The sequence below is a fragment of the Galeopterus variegatus genome, unplaced genomic scaffold, assembly GCF_000696425.1.
Source record: "Galeopterus variegatus unplaced genomic scaffold, G_variegatus-3.0.2 Scaffold5346, whole genome shotgun sequence".
NCBI lineage: Eukaryota > Metazoa > Chordata > Mammalia > Dermoptera > Cynocephalidae > Galeopterus > Galeopterus variegatus.
The window spans coordinates 23,204-39,607 of record NW_007731457.1 but is presented as its reverse complement, the minus strand read 5'-3'; the positions used below and the strand labels follow the sequence as shown (position 1 = coordinate 39,607).

The following is a 16,404-nucleotide window of genomic DNA, read 5'->3' as shown; positions in this document are numbered from 1 at the left end:
GGGGAGCAGGAGCCCAGAGTTAGGGTCCTGGGGTGCTGGTAACATTCTGTTTCTTGATCTGGGTGTGGGTTTCATGGGTTTGTCCAGTTTTTGAAAATCTGTCAGGCAGAACACTTGTATATGTGCTCTTTTCTGCACGTATATTCAAGTGCAATAAAACATCTTTTCAAAAAGCAATGAGAAGTTATTCTTTTCCCAAGAATATGATTCCCACCCAAGAACTGCAACCCTCCCTTTAGAGATTCACTAGTTTCTGCTCAAATGCATTGCTTTTAAAATTCCAACTACCTTAAGGAGAATTAACAAATAACTGTTAATGGCCATTGGCCCCTCCTATCATTTAGCAGATAAAAAGGCCTATGTTGGGGCTGGCTGCTTTGCTCACTCGGTAGAGTGTGGTCCTGATAACACTACGGTCAAGGTTTCAGGTCCTCATACTGGCCAGCATACCACCCCCCTCCCCCCAAAAAGAAGGCCTAGCTTAGTTTTGCCTGTTTCGAGACTTTATGTACATAAAACTGTACAGCATTTACTATTTTTTGTCTAGTTTTTTTCACTCAAAATTTTGTCTGTGCGATGTCTCCAAACTGCTGCAGGCAGGTGCAGAGGTTTCCCTCTCGATGCTGCGTGGTATCCCACCGTGTGAATGGAACACAGTTTATTTACTCATTCTGTTGTGGATGGGCGTCTGCGTGGTGTCCAGGCTGGGGCTATTATTCATAGCATTGCTATGAATAATAACACTCCTACTACGTGTCTTTGGACAAATACATGGGCACATTCACATCCGGCCAATGCACAGGATTTCTCTGCTGAGAATCTTAGCATGTGAAGGTCCCCAGGGCATCCCTCTGGGAGTCAGAGATCACGAAGACATCTGGGAGCCTTCTGTACACTTCTGCAAAGAGAGGTGCACAGAGGTGGCCTGAATCACCCTCAGCCACCACCCTGCCTGGTGGCTTGACTTCCTGGGGCTCTTTTCTGCCTTCTTTGGGAAGGGTGGCAGACTTGAAGAGAATGAATGGGTCATCTCATTTTTCCAGCCTGTGCCAATAAGCCTCCCAGAACTGCACCAAGCAGGTGGGGGAAGATCCCTTGCGTGCTAAGCCAGCTCCACTGAGCAGGTAGGGCCGGGCAGCCCTGCGGGCAGCACCCAGCCCCTTCCCACCTGTAGGCTCATCAGACACCTCGACAGGCCGCCCGAGTGGGAAGCTGGTGATGTCATCACCAGGCCTGAACAATCAGGCCTTTCACGGCGGGACGATAACAATCAAAACAGTCTGTAAGGGCCTGCCACGCAAGAACACACACGCTCATCACACATGGGAGGATCTGAAAGCTGGGGTGAAGCCGGCCTTGTCAGGAATATGCCGTTCTCCCTTCATAATCAGCTGGCCAGAGAATATAGCCTGAAGAGCAAGGCCGAGGGTTGCCAGGAAGCTCCCTTGCCAATTCTCAGAGAAATCCACGACTGTATGCAGCACCTTCCTTGAGGGCACCTTACCTCCAACCTGGAACTAAGCCCCAGACTGAGCAATGATCCGTGGTTGGTGTTCAAGCAGGAGTTTTACACTGCACAACCCTAGGGGGCGCCACAGGCAGAGAACACAAGCAGAAAGGTGCTCCAGAATGGTGCAGCGCTGAGGCTGTAGAGCGCCTACTGTCAGTGGTTCTCAAGTGTTGTTTTTTCATTCAACTCCAGGATCTGTCTTGCCACAACTAAGTTCCACTGAGCCTAGAAATGCTCAGATTAGAGCGCCTACTGTCAGTGGTTCTCAAGTGTTGTTTTTACATTCAACTCCAGGATCTGTCTTGCCACAACTAAGTTCCACTGAGCCTAGAAATGCTCAGATGTGATGCATGAGATCGGATGTTTCCCCCGCTCAGTCTGAGCACTTTCTGTTGTTCAGATACTTGCTGCAGAAGCAAGCTCACCTAAACTGTTGCTTACTCTAGGTCAGTGGGTCTCAACCAGGGGCAATTTTGCCCCCCAGGGGAACATTTGGCCATGTCTGGAGACATTTTGATTGTCACAGCTGTCACTACCTCTATCTAGTGGGTCGAGGCCAGGGATGCTGCTGAGCATCCTGCAATGCACAGAACAGGCCCCCACAACAAAGAATTCACCGGTTACAATGTCAGCTTGGCGAGGCTGAGAAACCCTGCTGCGGATAAGATGTCCCAACTCCATTAGACCCTGGAGGTCTCTGGTTAACACCCTCCCCCCCCATCCAGCCTGCTCTTCTGTTGACCAGAGTAGGCCAGAATCTCAGCCCACTAGCTATGGACATAAGGCTGCACCTGCTCCGCCAGGCGGGTTTGAGCTCAGGAAACCGTCTCTCCCCGTGATGCTTTGATGGATCTGCAGGAGGCCCAGAGGACCGAAGCCTAGGCAGTAGCTGTTAAGAGGTCCCACTCTGGCACCTCCCAGCTGGGTAACCCTGGTGACCCGTCACTTAACTCCTTGTGCCTTAACTCTTTGTTTGTGCATCAGTTTCCCCATCTGTAAAATATGAATAACAGTGTCAGGAAACACTCATGAGGTGGTTGAGGGGACAAAGCGTGTTGCCACATGCAAAATACTTACCACCACGCCCGGCACTTAGTAACACTCAATAAAAGGCAGTGATGATTAGCATCATTTTTATTCTAGCCAGAGGACCTCAGGCTCCCTTTGATGGGCGTGGTAACGAAAGAAAAGCTGGTTTCGGCCACAGGTTGTTGCAACGGGGTCTACAGTGCCTGGTGGCACAGCTCCTGTCACGTGCTCTGTGCTGCTGTGGACACTCACAGGAAGCTTTCACCAGGCTCAGGGCTTGAAACATCCTAAAATCAAAGGTTCGAATGGAGATGGCCGATAAATGAATTTCAAGCGAACTTCCCTGAGTGACTCACTGCAGACAGGGGTCTGCCTCCCAAAGACGAGGTGGGGGACCGCTGGGATGGAACCCTGTACTTTTGGCTTTGGAAAACCCCCTGAAGTAGGACTGGGGTGTTTACTGCTCAGATTTCCCCTAAAAAGCCAAGAGACTCGGCTGGGTGTGTTAGACATCCAGTCTAAGAGAGATGGGCTTTGGCCCCAGCGCGGTTTTTTTTGTTGTTTTGTTTTGTTTTGGTTTTTTGTATGTGTGTTGGCTTTGACTTGGGGAAGGAGAGAGGAAGGAATATGTGGGTCGGCGTGCCATGCCATCTCACATCTTTGCTGATTCCATGCCTTCTTCTGCTTAAGATGCGTTTCTCCATCTCTATCCACTGAAATTGTCCCCCCCACCTTCAAAGTCCATCTTGAATGTCACTTTCTCCATGCAGTTTCCTGGATCATCTTTCTCTGCCAGAATCATTGTCCCCCTATGCTCTGTGCTTCTCTTATGGCCATGCACCAGTTCTGAGCTGTGCTGAAGCTAGTCACTGGCAGGTGTTCTGCACTCTCTGATTGTAAGCTGTCTGGAGATAGGGGCCCTTCCTCACGTCTTTCTTTGCATGTGGCATGAGCTCTTGCACATGGCCAGGACTTAGTGCCTGAAGGGGCTCCTAGCCGGCCCAGTCACTATCTCAGGGCCTGGTTCTGACCCAGAGGTCACAGAATTGAGAAGGCTGAGGGACACTCGTTGGAGACAACATTGGTGTGAGGCTGGGAGGCCACCAGGCTATAGAGGATTGGAGGCCTGAGTTCCCCCGGGCACTTTTAATGTGGCTACCATTTAAGTAACCTCCATTCTGGGCTCTGAGCTGGGACTGGCACTTCACGGTGATTATTTCCCATCTGCACAAGGGCTTTATCTGTAAAATGGGGAGTTTTATGCCCATTTTACAGATAAAGCAGAAGCTGTGTTTCTTGTGGCTTACACTGGGTCACAGCGGTACACCTGAAGTCCCAACCAGGTGTGTTTGACTCGCCTATGACACATCACAGGCCTTCAAAGGCATTGAACTTGTCTGCACCTACGTTTTGTACCTTAAAATGGAGGAGTTGAGCAAGGTGACCTCCACGGGCCCTTGCAGGTGAGTGTTCTCTGACTTTTAACTGGGAGATTGGGGGAGCTAGGCAAGGAGGAGGATGCAGGAGGTGAGAAGCCCTTCCTATCTAGCAGCCTGGAGGGACCCTGGCCATCTGCCTGTGTGACTCCACCAGGTCAGGGGAGCAGGGAATGAGAGAGGCAAATGGAAAAGCACCCTTGGGCTGTTTGCTCCTGTCCTGGCATCCAGACTGGAGAGGCCCAGCTGACGAATGGGCACCTCTGTCCCACCTGCAACTCCTTGGCACCCTATAGTCCTCGGCCCTTCCAGCTGCTGGGAGTCAATATTTGTGAGCAAGCTCAGCACCTTTCCACCCCCACACAGGTCCCCCACCCTCGGGGGTTTCCAGCTGCCTCCTGGCCCGAAGCAGCCTGAATTGCTCCTTTGTGCAAAGTGTCTGCTGCTGTCCCTGCAGGGAGGCCATCTCGTCTACCCCTGCCACTCCTAGCCAGCACCTGGGGCCTCTCAGGGCTGGGCTGGAGACAGCAGCCCTCAGGACTGACCTGACACCCATGGGGCGGGTGGGGTTGCAGAGACTGGCTCTCCAGAGGGAGGTGTGTCCGGAGGGTCCAGAGGGGTCAGAACTTGCTTTAAGCTGTTGCAAATGTTGGGTAGGCTGACCTTTTACTTTTAAGATACCTGCTCAGCTTCCAGGATTCTGTATACGTGCTCTTTGGCAAATTAAAATTCTCACCCTGGCTCGCCTTTGTCACCTGGGTACTTCTAAAGGTGACCAACTCATCCCAGTTGTTCCAGAACTGTCCCAGGTTTAGCACTGAAAGTCCTGCATCCTGGGAACCCCCTCAGTCCTGAGTGAACCAGTGTGGTTGGGCACCCTAGTTCCCATCGCTAAAGTCACACCGTATTCAGGGACATCTGATGCCTTAATGTGTTAGCCTACGCGCTGCTAGTGAGAGCTCCGAGGTTAGACAGGAGCTTGCCGCTGGCCTCCTCCCTGCAGTCACAAACGTAAAGTGATGTTTCCTTGAATTCTTTCTTGCCATTCTCTCCTCTACCTCCGTTCTTCCTCTGTGTTTAAAAATATATAGATGAGCTTTAAAAGCAAAACCGTTTCCCTAACACCGGACTCTGAGTCCGTGGTTCTCCCGGTCTGCCCCTCCCTGGCAAATTCCGATTCCTAAGGGAAAGGAAAGAAGTCCAGGTGCCCCAAGCCAGCTCCAACGCCCCCCGCAAGGCAGCCCTCCCAGAAAGACCCTTGGCTCGCCTTCCCAGCAGAGGCCTCGTTAGGGCTGCTCTTGATCCTACAGGTGCAACCTGGCCCCCAGGAGTCATCCGCCACCCCTAGGACACCAGGCCCTGTACACCCTCCCTGCCACCTCTTCCCCTGTCCTGCCCTCCCTAGGGATAGCCCTTTCTCTGCCCTTCTCAAAAGGATCCCTTCCCTTGCTGCCCCCAGTCAGGCCCTAGTGACAGGTCACCGTGGGGCTTGGCTTGTCATGGAAAGAACACTGTCAGGGGACAGCCTGTGGTTTCTTTCCTTAAAGAGCCCTTCATTCCCACCTCCCTCTCCCTCCCATTAATTTGCGGTGGTCCAGACTTGTAATGATGTCTTTGTGCTCCTACTGGGGAGGAACAAACCCAGAAGACAGCAGCCGCACTGTCCTCCGAAGGGCACAGGTGTGGGTTCCCTTCCCTTGCTTTTCAACACTGTTTTGTATTTTCATAGCCTGTCCTGGAAAGGAAACCTCTCATTTGGGCTTTCCCTTCCCAAAGCTTAAAGGATGGAGGGGGGGCCCACCGAGCTCCACCTCCCCAGGAATGCACCAGCATGGAGTGTTCATTTAGGCTGGAGCCACAGAGGGGCGCACAGTAGGGCTGCAGGGGGGAGATAGCAAGCCTGGGGCTTCCTCCAAGTCACCACTTTTCCCTCTTCACAGTGTCCCATCCCTGCCAGCCAATCTGGGCCCCCACTGCTTAGAGCTTGCCCTCCAAGGGACCGTCCCTGTCAACCTGAGCCCCTCCCCTTTCTGCCCCTTGGCTCCCAGCTACGTGGCACGCATTCTTCTCCATCACTTTTGTGGATGCATTCTGTCTCACTTTGGTACTCCTGCCCCTTGTTCCCTGGGACTCCCTCCAGGGCTCCCCAAATCAGGTTTTGTATACAGTAAGCACCCAGCCTGCAAGCTCCCTGAAACATTCACTAGTGGCCACTGGTGCCCACAGCTCCCAGCTTGTGCTGGGAACAGGGATAGCTGGGAAGGGGCTCCTGAGATGGAGGTGGGCTCCATCCCCTTTCTTAGGCCAGCAGTTCTCAACGCTGCCACACACTCCTAAAATCTGCAGGTGCAGGGCCCGGCACCACAACAATTCATTAGAATCTCCAAGGTGGGACCAAGGCATTGGCACTTGCTAAAGACCGCTGGTGACTGGGATGAGTAGCCAGGTTCAAGAGCTGTGGATTTGAATGACGGTCTGGAGCTGATGCAAGTGGTGAAGAAGAATGGAGGGTGTACAGGGGACTGAGCTCTTCCCTGGGGTCACCCTGACCTGGTTGACATGTAGCAGATGCACGATGTGCAGCAGGACAAGAGCTGTGGATTTGAATGACGGTCTGGAGCTGATGCAAGTGGTGAAGAAGAATGGAGGGTGTACAGGGGACTGGGCTCTTCCCTGGGGTCACCCTGACCTGGTTGACATGTAGCAGATGCACGATGTGCAGCAGGACACAGGGACGTGGATGGGCCAGTGCCAGGTGTGTGTGTGTGTAGATCCAAATGGAGAGGAGATGTGCGTGAACATAGGAAGCGGAGGCTGTGGTCCCAGCCCTCGCTCAGGAGGGCTCCATGGTCGCCCAGAGAGGCAGCGCCCTGCTGAGAAAGGCCTGGCAGGATCCAGAGGGTGTGGCACCTAGTTGGGCTGGAAGGCCTGTGCTGGAGCTGGGCAGGGCAGAGGGAGCGAGGCTTGCCAGGGATGGAAGAATGGGGTTTCTGTGCTGCTTATCAGGACGGTGGCTCTCGGACAGGATGTGGAGGCTTCTGCAGCCCGCCTGGCAGACGGCTGTAGTCAGTGCCGCGTCATGGCAAGGACTTTGGACGGGGAGCTCCACCTCTGACTCGTTGGTAGCACTGGGCTGGCAGCTCTATGGTTGTGCCTGGGGTGAGTCATGTGCCTGCCAGTGGACAAGGGCCACGAGCCCTGGGCAGATACCCTGTCTTTCCTCATTGGAAAGAAGCCTTGGACTCAGGGCTTTGCAAAAGGTCAAGAAAGCTGGTCATATTCACTCCACCTCTTGGTGGCCGGCCAGGGGACACTGAAGACGGTTGGAGGGAGAGGGCCCCGCTGTGAAGGTCTGTCTGAGAAGGCAGGGCAGGGGCTGATGAAATGTTGGCAAGAATTTACCCTTCAGGATTGTTTCTTCAACAGAAAGATATTTCCAATGCCACATCCCTGCTTCTAGATAGTAGTTCAGGGTCAGCTTAGACATGAACCTGGTAGCAGAAGCCTCTAGAGCAAGTTGTATTTCTGCCCACGGCTGTTTGGAACATGTTCATTAGAGTCCTACAGATTGGGCAGGGCTTGACAGTGTCTTCCAAAGCTGGATCTGGTTCCAAGAAGGAAAAAGAAGCGAGGTGGCCAACCCTGATCCTAACCCAGCTCCCAGAGGCAGGAGCTTGTCACCTTCCCTGGCAGAGTGACAGAAGAGGGGAGCCCAGGGCCTTTGAGTGAGAGGGGACTTTTATCCTGCCCTATGGACTGGCTGGGGAATGGTGGTCAGGGACCCAGAAAAGGAAGAGAAGCAAGATGGCCCAGCAGGACCCACCACCACACACACATACATATTTTAAAAGTGAAGGGATAATATGGCTTTTTCATAAAAATCTCTAGCCACATTTCTTTTTCAACCCCATCCAATTTCTCCTAACCGTATTCTCTCCTGTTAAGCTGGGCTGTCCTGGAGAATGTGGTAGCCGCGTTTGACTCCCTACCCACTACCTCACCTATCAGAGGTGCTTCTGGGAAAGGAGTAAGACTGTCCCCCAGCTGCCTAGGACAAAATCTTAAGGGTCACCCAGAGGCGACCCTCCAGGGCTCGTTATACAAGGATATCACACTCAGAAGCACACCAGCATGGTAAAGTCCAGGCTCCTCAAAGTGCCCCGTATTTCCTTCCAGCAATTCTTGTCTTCTCTGTGCTCAGGGAAATACCCAGTCCCCAGGCATTTACTAGGGCTCAGCAGGGTCTGGAGGGGACAAGAGAAAGGGTGCCAGCCCGGGAGAAGCACAAATCCATGCCTCGTGGGAGTTTCTGTGTGACCTAAGCACACCGACCAGCACACGGGAACACAGCCTCAGAAAGACCTTCACCTTGCACGGTGGCTCTCAGCAATGTCTTATGAGTGATATAAAAATCTCGCGGGGGTATCCACAGGAGAAAATGAATGAGTGCCCATGGGAATTCAAGAACAGATGGGCCCCAAGCAAGACAGCCAAGCCAGATCTATTTGAAGCAGAGCTTTGCAAAGGAGTGAGTTTTGATTCTGGGTGGAAAATATTCTTAGTCAGCCTTGGGAGGAGGACCCATGAGTTCTTAGAAAAGCTCCCACAGCTGGAGAGCCTATGTCCCCCTCCCCCAGCCTAGCAAGAAGCTCAGTCAGTCGTCTTGTGGGTACTGACTGTCCTAAGTCTCATTCTCTGCCACCCCTTCTATCATCAGCTCATGCCGAAATCTCAGCGATAACGCTCACCCCCATCCCGTGGCAAACATTGAGTAGGTTCTCACTGTATATCGGCTCCCCTGTGCTAAGGGCTTTAGAGGGACCATCCCAGGTTATCATCACAGCAACTCTGTGAAGGGGGAGGGGGGGTAGTATCGATCTTCAGGTTTTATAGTTGGGAAAACAGAAGGTAGCATAGCTAATAAAGCATGGGCCCAGATCTGGACATAAGAAGTCTGACTGCAAAGCCCAAACTTTCAACCACCACATGCATGGCCCTGAGGACCTAAGAAGAGCAGTCCTCAACACCCAGGATCTGTAGTTTTATTTTGTCATATCTTTCTGTAGCCACCAAGCTGTTAGGGCAGCGCTCAGCAAATTACAGCCCTCGGGCCTAATCTGGCCCACTGCCTGTTTGTGTAAATAAAGTTTTATTGGCACACAGCCATATTCATTTGTTTACATATTATCTGTGGCTGCTTTCCCACTACAATGGCAGAGTTGAGCAGCTGCACACAAAACCTAAAATAGTTACTATCTGGCCCTCTGTAGAAAATGTCTGCTGCCCCCTAGATCATGGGCACAATTTTGCATAAGAAATGAATAGCCATCTAAAATGTGAGAGCATGTCTGAACCCCTCTCTAAGAAGTGAGAGGAGAGAGCAGCCTCGGATAGCATAGACAGTTATTTGGGAAAACTCCTGGGAGCAGGGGCCCTTTGTGGACATGTCCTGGGCCAGTGGGGTGGTGGTGGTGTCTTCCTGTCTGTCCCCTCCACTTATGGACAATCTAGCCTGCAGATTGGGGAGGTAGGCTTCATGGCCCTGTGAGCCCCAAGACACCATAACATTTCCTTTATTAAGGAACTAATAATAATTTTCAGATGCCCTCACTTGATGAACTAATGAGTGGATGTTGAGGAGAAGCATTATAAAGTTGTCAAGAAGGGACAGGGTGAGAGTTAATTAAATGAACCCCAGGCAAGCATGAGAAGAGGGCATCACCTGGCAAGTGATGCAGGCCACCACCTGAAGTTCAAGATTCTGGTAGGGTCAGTCTTTTCCTAGGAGTCTCCCTGACCTGGCCGCCCTGGGGATGGGGCTCCTTCCTCCCGCTGTGAGCTCCGTATGGAGAATGTGAGTATGAGTTGGGGAGATAAAGGTAAATACAAGGGAGGTACAAGCCCTTGGAGATGAAATCTTAAACACTGGGGACTGTCCTTGCTGTTCTTTGCTGGAGACTGGAACAGAGCTAGCCTCATGGAACCTTCAAGGCCCCTGTCCAGAGCTGATGGGTGGATTTCTATTGGCAGCAGGTGGACAGACATGAGCCAGTTGACCCTGGAGACTGGAACAGAGCTAGCCTCATGGAACCTTCAAGGCCTCTGTCCAGAGCTGATGGGTGGATTTCTATTGGCAGCAGGTGGACAGACATGAGCCAGTTGACCAGAAAGCCAAGTGACAGTGGAGTTACCCTTTTCCATCTCATCTACTCACAACTCCCTCAGCCCCTATGCCAGCATCACTTGCCAGGTGACGCCCTCCTCTCACACCCTCGGGATCTTTGTAGATCACATGGAGGGGCTGCCCCCTGGACCTGTCCGGGCAAGGGAGAGTCTCACCTGGGGAGAGCCCCTAAAACTGTCTTTCCATTGGACCCAGACAGACCCTGTTTCCCTCCGATCATGCGTCTGCTTCCTCTGCAGGTTGACATTCGGTTGGCTTGCAGTAGTTTGCAGCGTGCTTATTGAAGGCTTTTAATTTACATGTGTGTTTGTCTCCCTTGCTAAATTGTCAACCCACTGAGGCCAGGCACAAGCCAGGTATTGTACCCGTACCTGTCCCATTCTGCGTCTTCTTCCCTTTGCACTCCAATACCTGGTTTGGGCACAAAGCAGGCTCCAGCCAGCTGTCTCATCACGCAGCACAGCTCCTCCGTGTCCTGCAGAGGCAGGAGGTGAGAGGATCACAGTGAGCATCACCGGGGCCCCAGAAATGGAGTGACAGTGGCCACACTTAGAGAGTTCATAGGGAAGCTGAGCCAGAGCCAGATCTGTGTCACCATCAGGTTCTGCAGCTGCACTTTCTGAAGTTGCTTCTAGATAAAATGTGATATATCTGTCTCTGTGTCATAAGGGAGCAGAAACCAAAATGCACTGAGCACCTCACATTTGCTAGGGACTTTATAGGCATTATTAGGTCATTGGGTCATGTAGCAATCCTTCGTGGTAAACGTTATTAGCCTCAAGTTGTATGTAAGGAGCGGAGGTGTAGAAAGTAGAAAGCCTTGTGCAAAGTTGAACAGCTCAGTGGCAGAACTTGGGCCTTCCTGACACCCAGCCAGGGTGTTCTCTGCCTACCAAAGCTCTGTGAAGACAGAGCATCCCCCGAGGCCCAGGACAGGGTGACAGGGTGGAGGATCTGCGCCACTCCCGCCTGCCCCATGTGCTCTCCACCCACATGCGTGCCCTGACCTTCTCCTTCCTCCACCCATCACAGGCCTCCACCCGGCTCCCCAGCACCAGAGGGGGCTTTGGGTCCAGGCTGGGGGCTCCCATCTGTGTGGGGACATGTTTCCGGACAAAAGCCTTCATGTACCTTCTTGGTCTTTCAGGAACCTGGCCATTGGGATTGGGATCCAGAACTTCCCTGAGGGCCTGGCTGTCAGCCTTCCCTTGCGAGGGGCAGGATTCTCCACCTGGAGAGCCTTCTGGTGAGTGCTTCAGCGGCTGCCAGAGGCGGGGTCGGGTCTGATGTAAACTGCTCAGAATTGACCTCCCTGAGGGCTTTTTTCTGCAAGAACAACCACTTCTGACCTGGAGGCCAATCTGGGATTTCTAGTAAAACACCAATAACCCGGGTGAATATTGCACCCCAAAGTCTGGGGGACCTCAAGAAATGATCTCGTCTCCTACCTTCATCCTGTACATAAACCAGCCTGAATGGCTCTGTTTGCTATTCCAAAACCATGGATGGCCATGCCACATGCATCCAGTGTCAGGTTCTCTCCTCCTGGGATAGAGAGAAGCAAGGTGGACTTTATGTCTATTCTAAATGTCACATGCCTCAGCTTACACGCATAATACCAAGGCCTGTCCCCAAGAGTCCTTACCATCACTCTTCTCTGACTCCCGTCAATGTCAAGACCAGGACCATGGCAGTAGCATCTGGGATGGTGATGACTATTGCACTATCATACCTAGTGTTTTCATCTTCCCCAAAAGGCTTTCTAGTTTATTCTTTAATTCAACATCATTGGTGAGTCCCCATTTTTCTGAGGAGGGAGCCATGGCCCAGGGAGTCCAAGGACCAGCTCGAGTCACCAGGCTTATCAGTGGTGACTCTGAGACTAGAAATCTAATTCGTCGGAGACTTCTTGCCTCTTCACTCAGGACTTGGAGCCTCAGAACACTTCTTTGTTAAAACAATCGCTACTCTAGACTGTATGGTAAGAGCATTTAAAAGGACTGCTAATAACAACCATTTAGAAATGCCTTCCATTTTATAGGGCCTTGTGACTTACAAGTCCTTGCACATACTTAAATTATTTTATTCCCACCCTCCATTATCTCTTTCTCCATTGTTGGAGTCTGTGGAATAGAGGATTTGGGTGAGGACAGAGCAAGGTGGCCTTAGAGGTGTTTTTTAAACATAAAAGCCGTGACTGTCATTTTATACAGTTGAGGCACCGGGGGTGACAAGAGAAGGGTGTGGAGCATTTGTGGTATGCATCCAGACCCTGAAATGAAACTTTTTTTTCTTTCACTCCAGTCTGGACTTGACATCAGACCCACTTTCTCCTGAGGCAGCAAAGCCAAGGCCAGGAATTGCACAAACCAAAGAGCTGCCAGTTGCACTGGCCCCTGCGTGAAAGCCTAGGGAGCCAGGAAGCTGCAGCTCCTTAGGGGATTCTGCAGCAGAAATGGTGTCTTCCAAGTGCCCACCATCTGCTCCTGGCCAGGAAGAAGCAGGGAGGGGCTGGGAGTTCACGGTCCTTATAGGTTACCCTGGTTACCTTCCTGTCATCTGGGGAGGCTGTGTGGGAAAGACATCTCACCCCCATTTTACAGATGGAGGGATCGAGGCTCAGAAGCAGTATATCTTGCCAAATTCCCACTTGCAAGAGACAGTGAGAAAGGTGTCCCAACTCCTTGTCTATTGGTGTTTGACCTGTAGCAGGTGTCTTTTGCCTGTGGGCTCAGGCTGTGGGGTTCAGCTACTGGCTTATCTCCTGCTCTCAAAATTCTCAATGCTCATGTGCACTGTTGTTTCAATCAGAGCTCATGTGATTCCAAGCTGCAGAGACCCACGCTTGCCACCTTAAATAAAGGGATTTTTGAAAAGGGGAAATCTCACCTTAATCCAAGATGGGGGTAGGATGGGGGAAAGGCTCTCACCACAGACATGGCCAGGTAGGCCCACCTCTTCAGCAGAGGTGAATGGGTGCAGCCCCTTCAAATGGGGTGCAGTGGTGGCCTGACCCCCAAACATGCCAGGTACAGCTGTCTGTGGAAAATGTCCATACCAATCCCAACCAGTGTCCTATCACTCACTCAGAAGACAACATAGGCATCGACTGATGAGTGGACACCTAACAGATGGCAGAGCTGTACAACGGAATGCTGTTCATCCAGAAAAAGAAACGAAGTGTTGACACGTGCTGCAACATGGATGGATATGCTTGCAAAACGTTATGCTAAGTGAAATATGCTGGTCAAAAAGGACCACATATTACATGATTTCTATATATGAAATATCCAGAAGAGGCAAATCCATAAAGGGAAAGAGTAGATTAGTGGTTGTGAGGGGTGGGGAGGAGGGAGAAATGGGGAGCTACTAATGAGAATGGCATTTCTTTCTGGGGTGATGAAAATGGAATTATCTGGAATTAGATAGTCGTGATGATTGCACAACCCTGTAGATATCCTAAAACCCACTAAATATGTACATTAAATGGGTGTGTCATATGACATGAATTATATTATCAAATTATATATACCTTAATAAGGCTGTTATATTTTAAAAAGGACAATGTAGGAAACTTAACACTCTAAAGGTAATTGGGGGCAGGAGGTCTACTGTCACCATGTCACAGGGAACTGGGGAAGGAGAAGGAGGTTGTTAAAAAACGACAACATGCTTTTGCACTGCCGAGGTCAGATCTGGTGTGGAATGATGTGCATCATGTTCCCGGGTTGAACTGACATTGCAGTGTCTGCCTGGCTCTTCCTGCAGTGGTACCTGTCCCATTCTCTCCTTAGGTATGGGCAGCTAAGTGGCATGGTGGAGCCCCTGGCTGGGGTCTTTGGCGCCTTCGCCGTGGTGCTGGCTGAGCCCATCCTGCCCTACGCCCTGGCCTTTGCTGCTGGTGCCATGGTCTACGTGGTCATGGATGACATCATTCCCGAAGCCCAGATCAGGTTGGAGAGCTTCCCTCTCTATGCATCCCTGTCCCAGTCCCAGCCTGGGCTGGCCTCCGGATTTGCCTCTCCTTTCCTTATCTGCACCCCTCCCTGCCCCTCCCCAAGGTCAGCCCCACCCCCTCCCCAACTGTGCTCTCTGAAACTAAAAGAAAGAGGAGTGAAGGGCAGGTGGGGCAAGAGACGAGGTGCTACCAAGCAGTGGACCCACGCCTGCCCCCTGACCCCCCTGATGACGTAGACTGTCATTTTTGTATATTATCTATCTCTCTTTAGATTTTTCTGGGGCTGGAATGAGGGGAGAGGTAAGCTCTAAAATTTTAGCCAAAGTGATATATGTATGTTCTCTTTGTCCAGCTTGCAGGCCAGGGCAGGGGGAGGGCTTGCTTCATTTATTTTCATTCTTATAGCAGAATGATTTTTAGGCCAGTTTACAAGGGCAGGTGAAATGTCATTTTCAAGAAATAGTACCCACCCTTTATTATTCAAGTGTGGACTACAGAGCCATGATAGTGACCTTGGGCAAGTTGCTTACTTCTCTATGCCTCAGTTTCCCTACTAGTAAAATGGGGGTAATAATGATCCTGACCACATGAGGTTGTTGTTTGGAATTAAATGAGTTGATCAGTTTTCTTGGCATAGAGTAAGCCCCCAATAAATGTTAACCATCCTTAATAGTACAGGTTGAGCATCCCTAATCCGAAAATCTGAAATCTGAAATGCTCCAAAGTCCCACACTTTTGCTGGCATGACACTCAAAGTAAGTGCCAACTGGAGCATTTTGGATTTCAGATTTTCGGAGTAGGGATGCTCAACTGGTTAGAGTATCTGCAAAAATTCCATAACCCAAAAAAAATTTTTAAATTAAAAACACTTCTGGTTTGAAGCATTTTGGATAAAGGATACTCAACCTATAGTACCTTAGGAATTGGACATTCAGCCTAGACACAGTCTCAGGAGGCATTAAGGTCTTATTCTTCCTTTCTTTCCCTCCAGTGGTAATGGAAAACTTGCATCCTGGGCCTCCATCCTAGGATTCGTGGTGATGATGTCACTGGACGTTGGCCTGGGCTAGCGCTGAGACACTCTGGACCCCAGGAAAGGCAGCACAAGAAAATGGCAGTGGTTGGCTTCCATGGGACCACAGGCCTCTTTCCTCACATTAAAACATTTTTCCTTTCTCTCCTCTTTGTCTCATTATCCTGATTGACTCTGATTGTACATGACAATTTTTACTTTGCTTCTGAGGGACATATTGGTTTATTTGGAATCTCAAGGGGTCATGGAACTACAGATTTTTGTTTCGGCTGCTGAATGGAATCTTTCTTCCATGGGATTATCGAGGACATACAGATCAGGGAAATCTCTGCTTTCCTACCTTCAATCTCCCTCTCTAGAAGCAAGCTCTCAAGAGAAGTCTCCTGAGCATTTTGGACAAGTAACTCAGAGCAGAATGGCTGGCACATCTCTTGTCTTCCCTCCTGATCCTGAGCTGCCGTCCTCTGCCCATCTAGAATGCCAGAACTAGAGCATCACTAACATAACAACATACTCTCCAAGACTCAGAGCAGAATGGCTGGCACATCTCTTGTCTTCCCTCCTGATCCTGAGCTGCGGTCCTCTGCCCATCTAGAATGCCAGAACTAGAGCATCACTAACATAACAACATACTCTCCAAGTTCGCTCCAGTCCAAAGAGGAATACACCTTCCTCTCCCTCCCCTGAAGGAAAGACTGTATGGCAGAGGACACAGACGAAGGGATGGAAATTGGCTAGTCTTTCTTTCTTTCTTTCTTTTTTTTTTTTTTTTAAGGCAAAGATTGGCATTATTGAAGGTAAGGGAATTAGGGAATTAAGACAACTGTGAACACACAGTCCACACTGTGAAAAGAGGACACTGTGGCTTTGATCAGAGGCCTCTACTCTCTGTGGATTCCAAGAGCAAAGTGATTTGTTTATGGTTTCAAAATCCCTTATGCATTTATTTTGATAGGTTTATAGCCTTCATTTTTGTAAGAGACTTGAGGATACCAGCAAACTGCTAGAACTCAAACCCTTCATTTACTAACGGAGGGAGCCTCTTAAGTTAAATGAATGAAAGACATTTGGAATCTGCATTGGGTTGACCATTTGGTGACTTGTAACTTGACAAGAACTCTTGAGCTACAACAGACTTTGTTAGAGTCTGGCCAAAGGGCTTAGGTTGGGGAAGGAAGAAGGGGTATGAAAAGAAGAGATATATTTATATTTCCCTTTTAAAGTAAATTTTAGCAAAGTTATCGTTTTGAAATG

At 50.5% G+C, this 16,404-nt stretch overlaps 1 protein-coding gene across 1 annotated transcript in view; it reads left to right on the top strand.

The window, feature by feature from the left end:
- The window catches only part of LOC103604702 (zinc transporter ZIP11-like), a 113,603-nt gene extending 98,305 nt beyond the window's left edge, over positions 1 to 15,298 (top strand). Inside the window, exons 3-5 of the mRNA XM_008589278.1 lie at positions 11,307 to 11,405; positions 13,954 to 14,112; positions 15,109 to 15,298. Coding sequence (XP_008587500.1) covers positions 11,307 to 11,405; positions 13,954 to 14,112; positions 15,109 to 15,187 — 337 coding nt within the window. The 3' untranslated portion in view covers positions 15,188 to 15,298. The remainder of the gene's footprint in view (positions 1 to 11,306; positions 11,406 to 13,953; positions 14,113 to 15,108) is intronic.
- Positions 15,299 to 16,404: the final 1,106 nt, after the last annotated feature.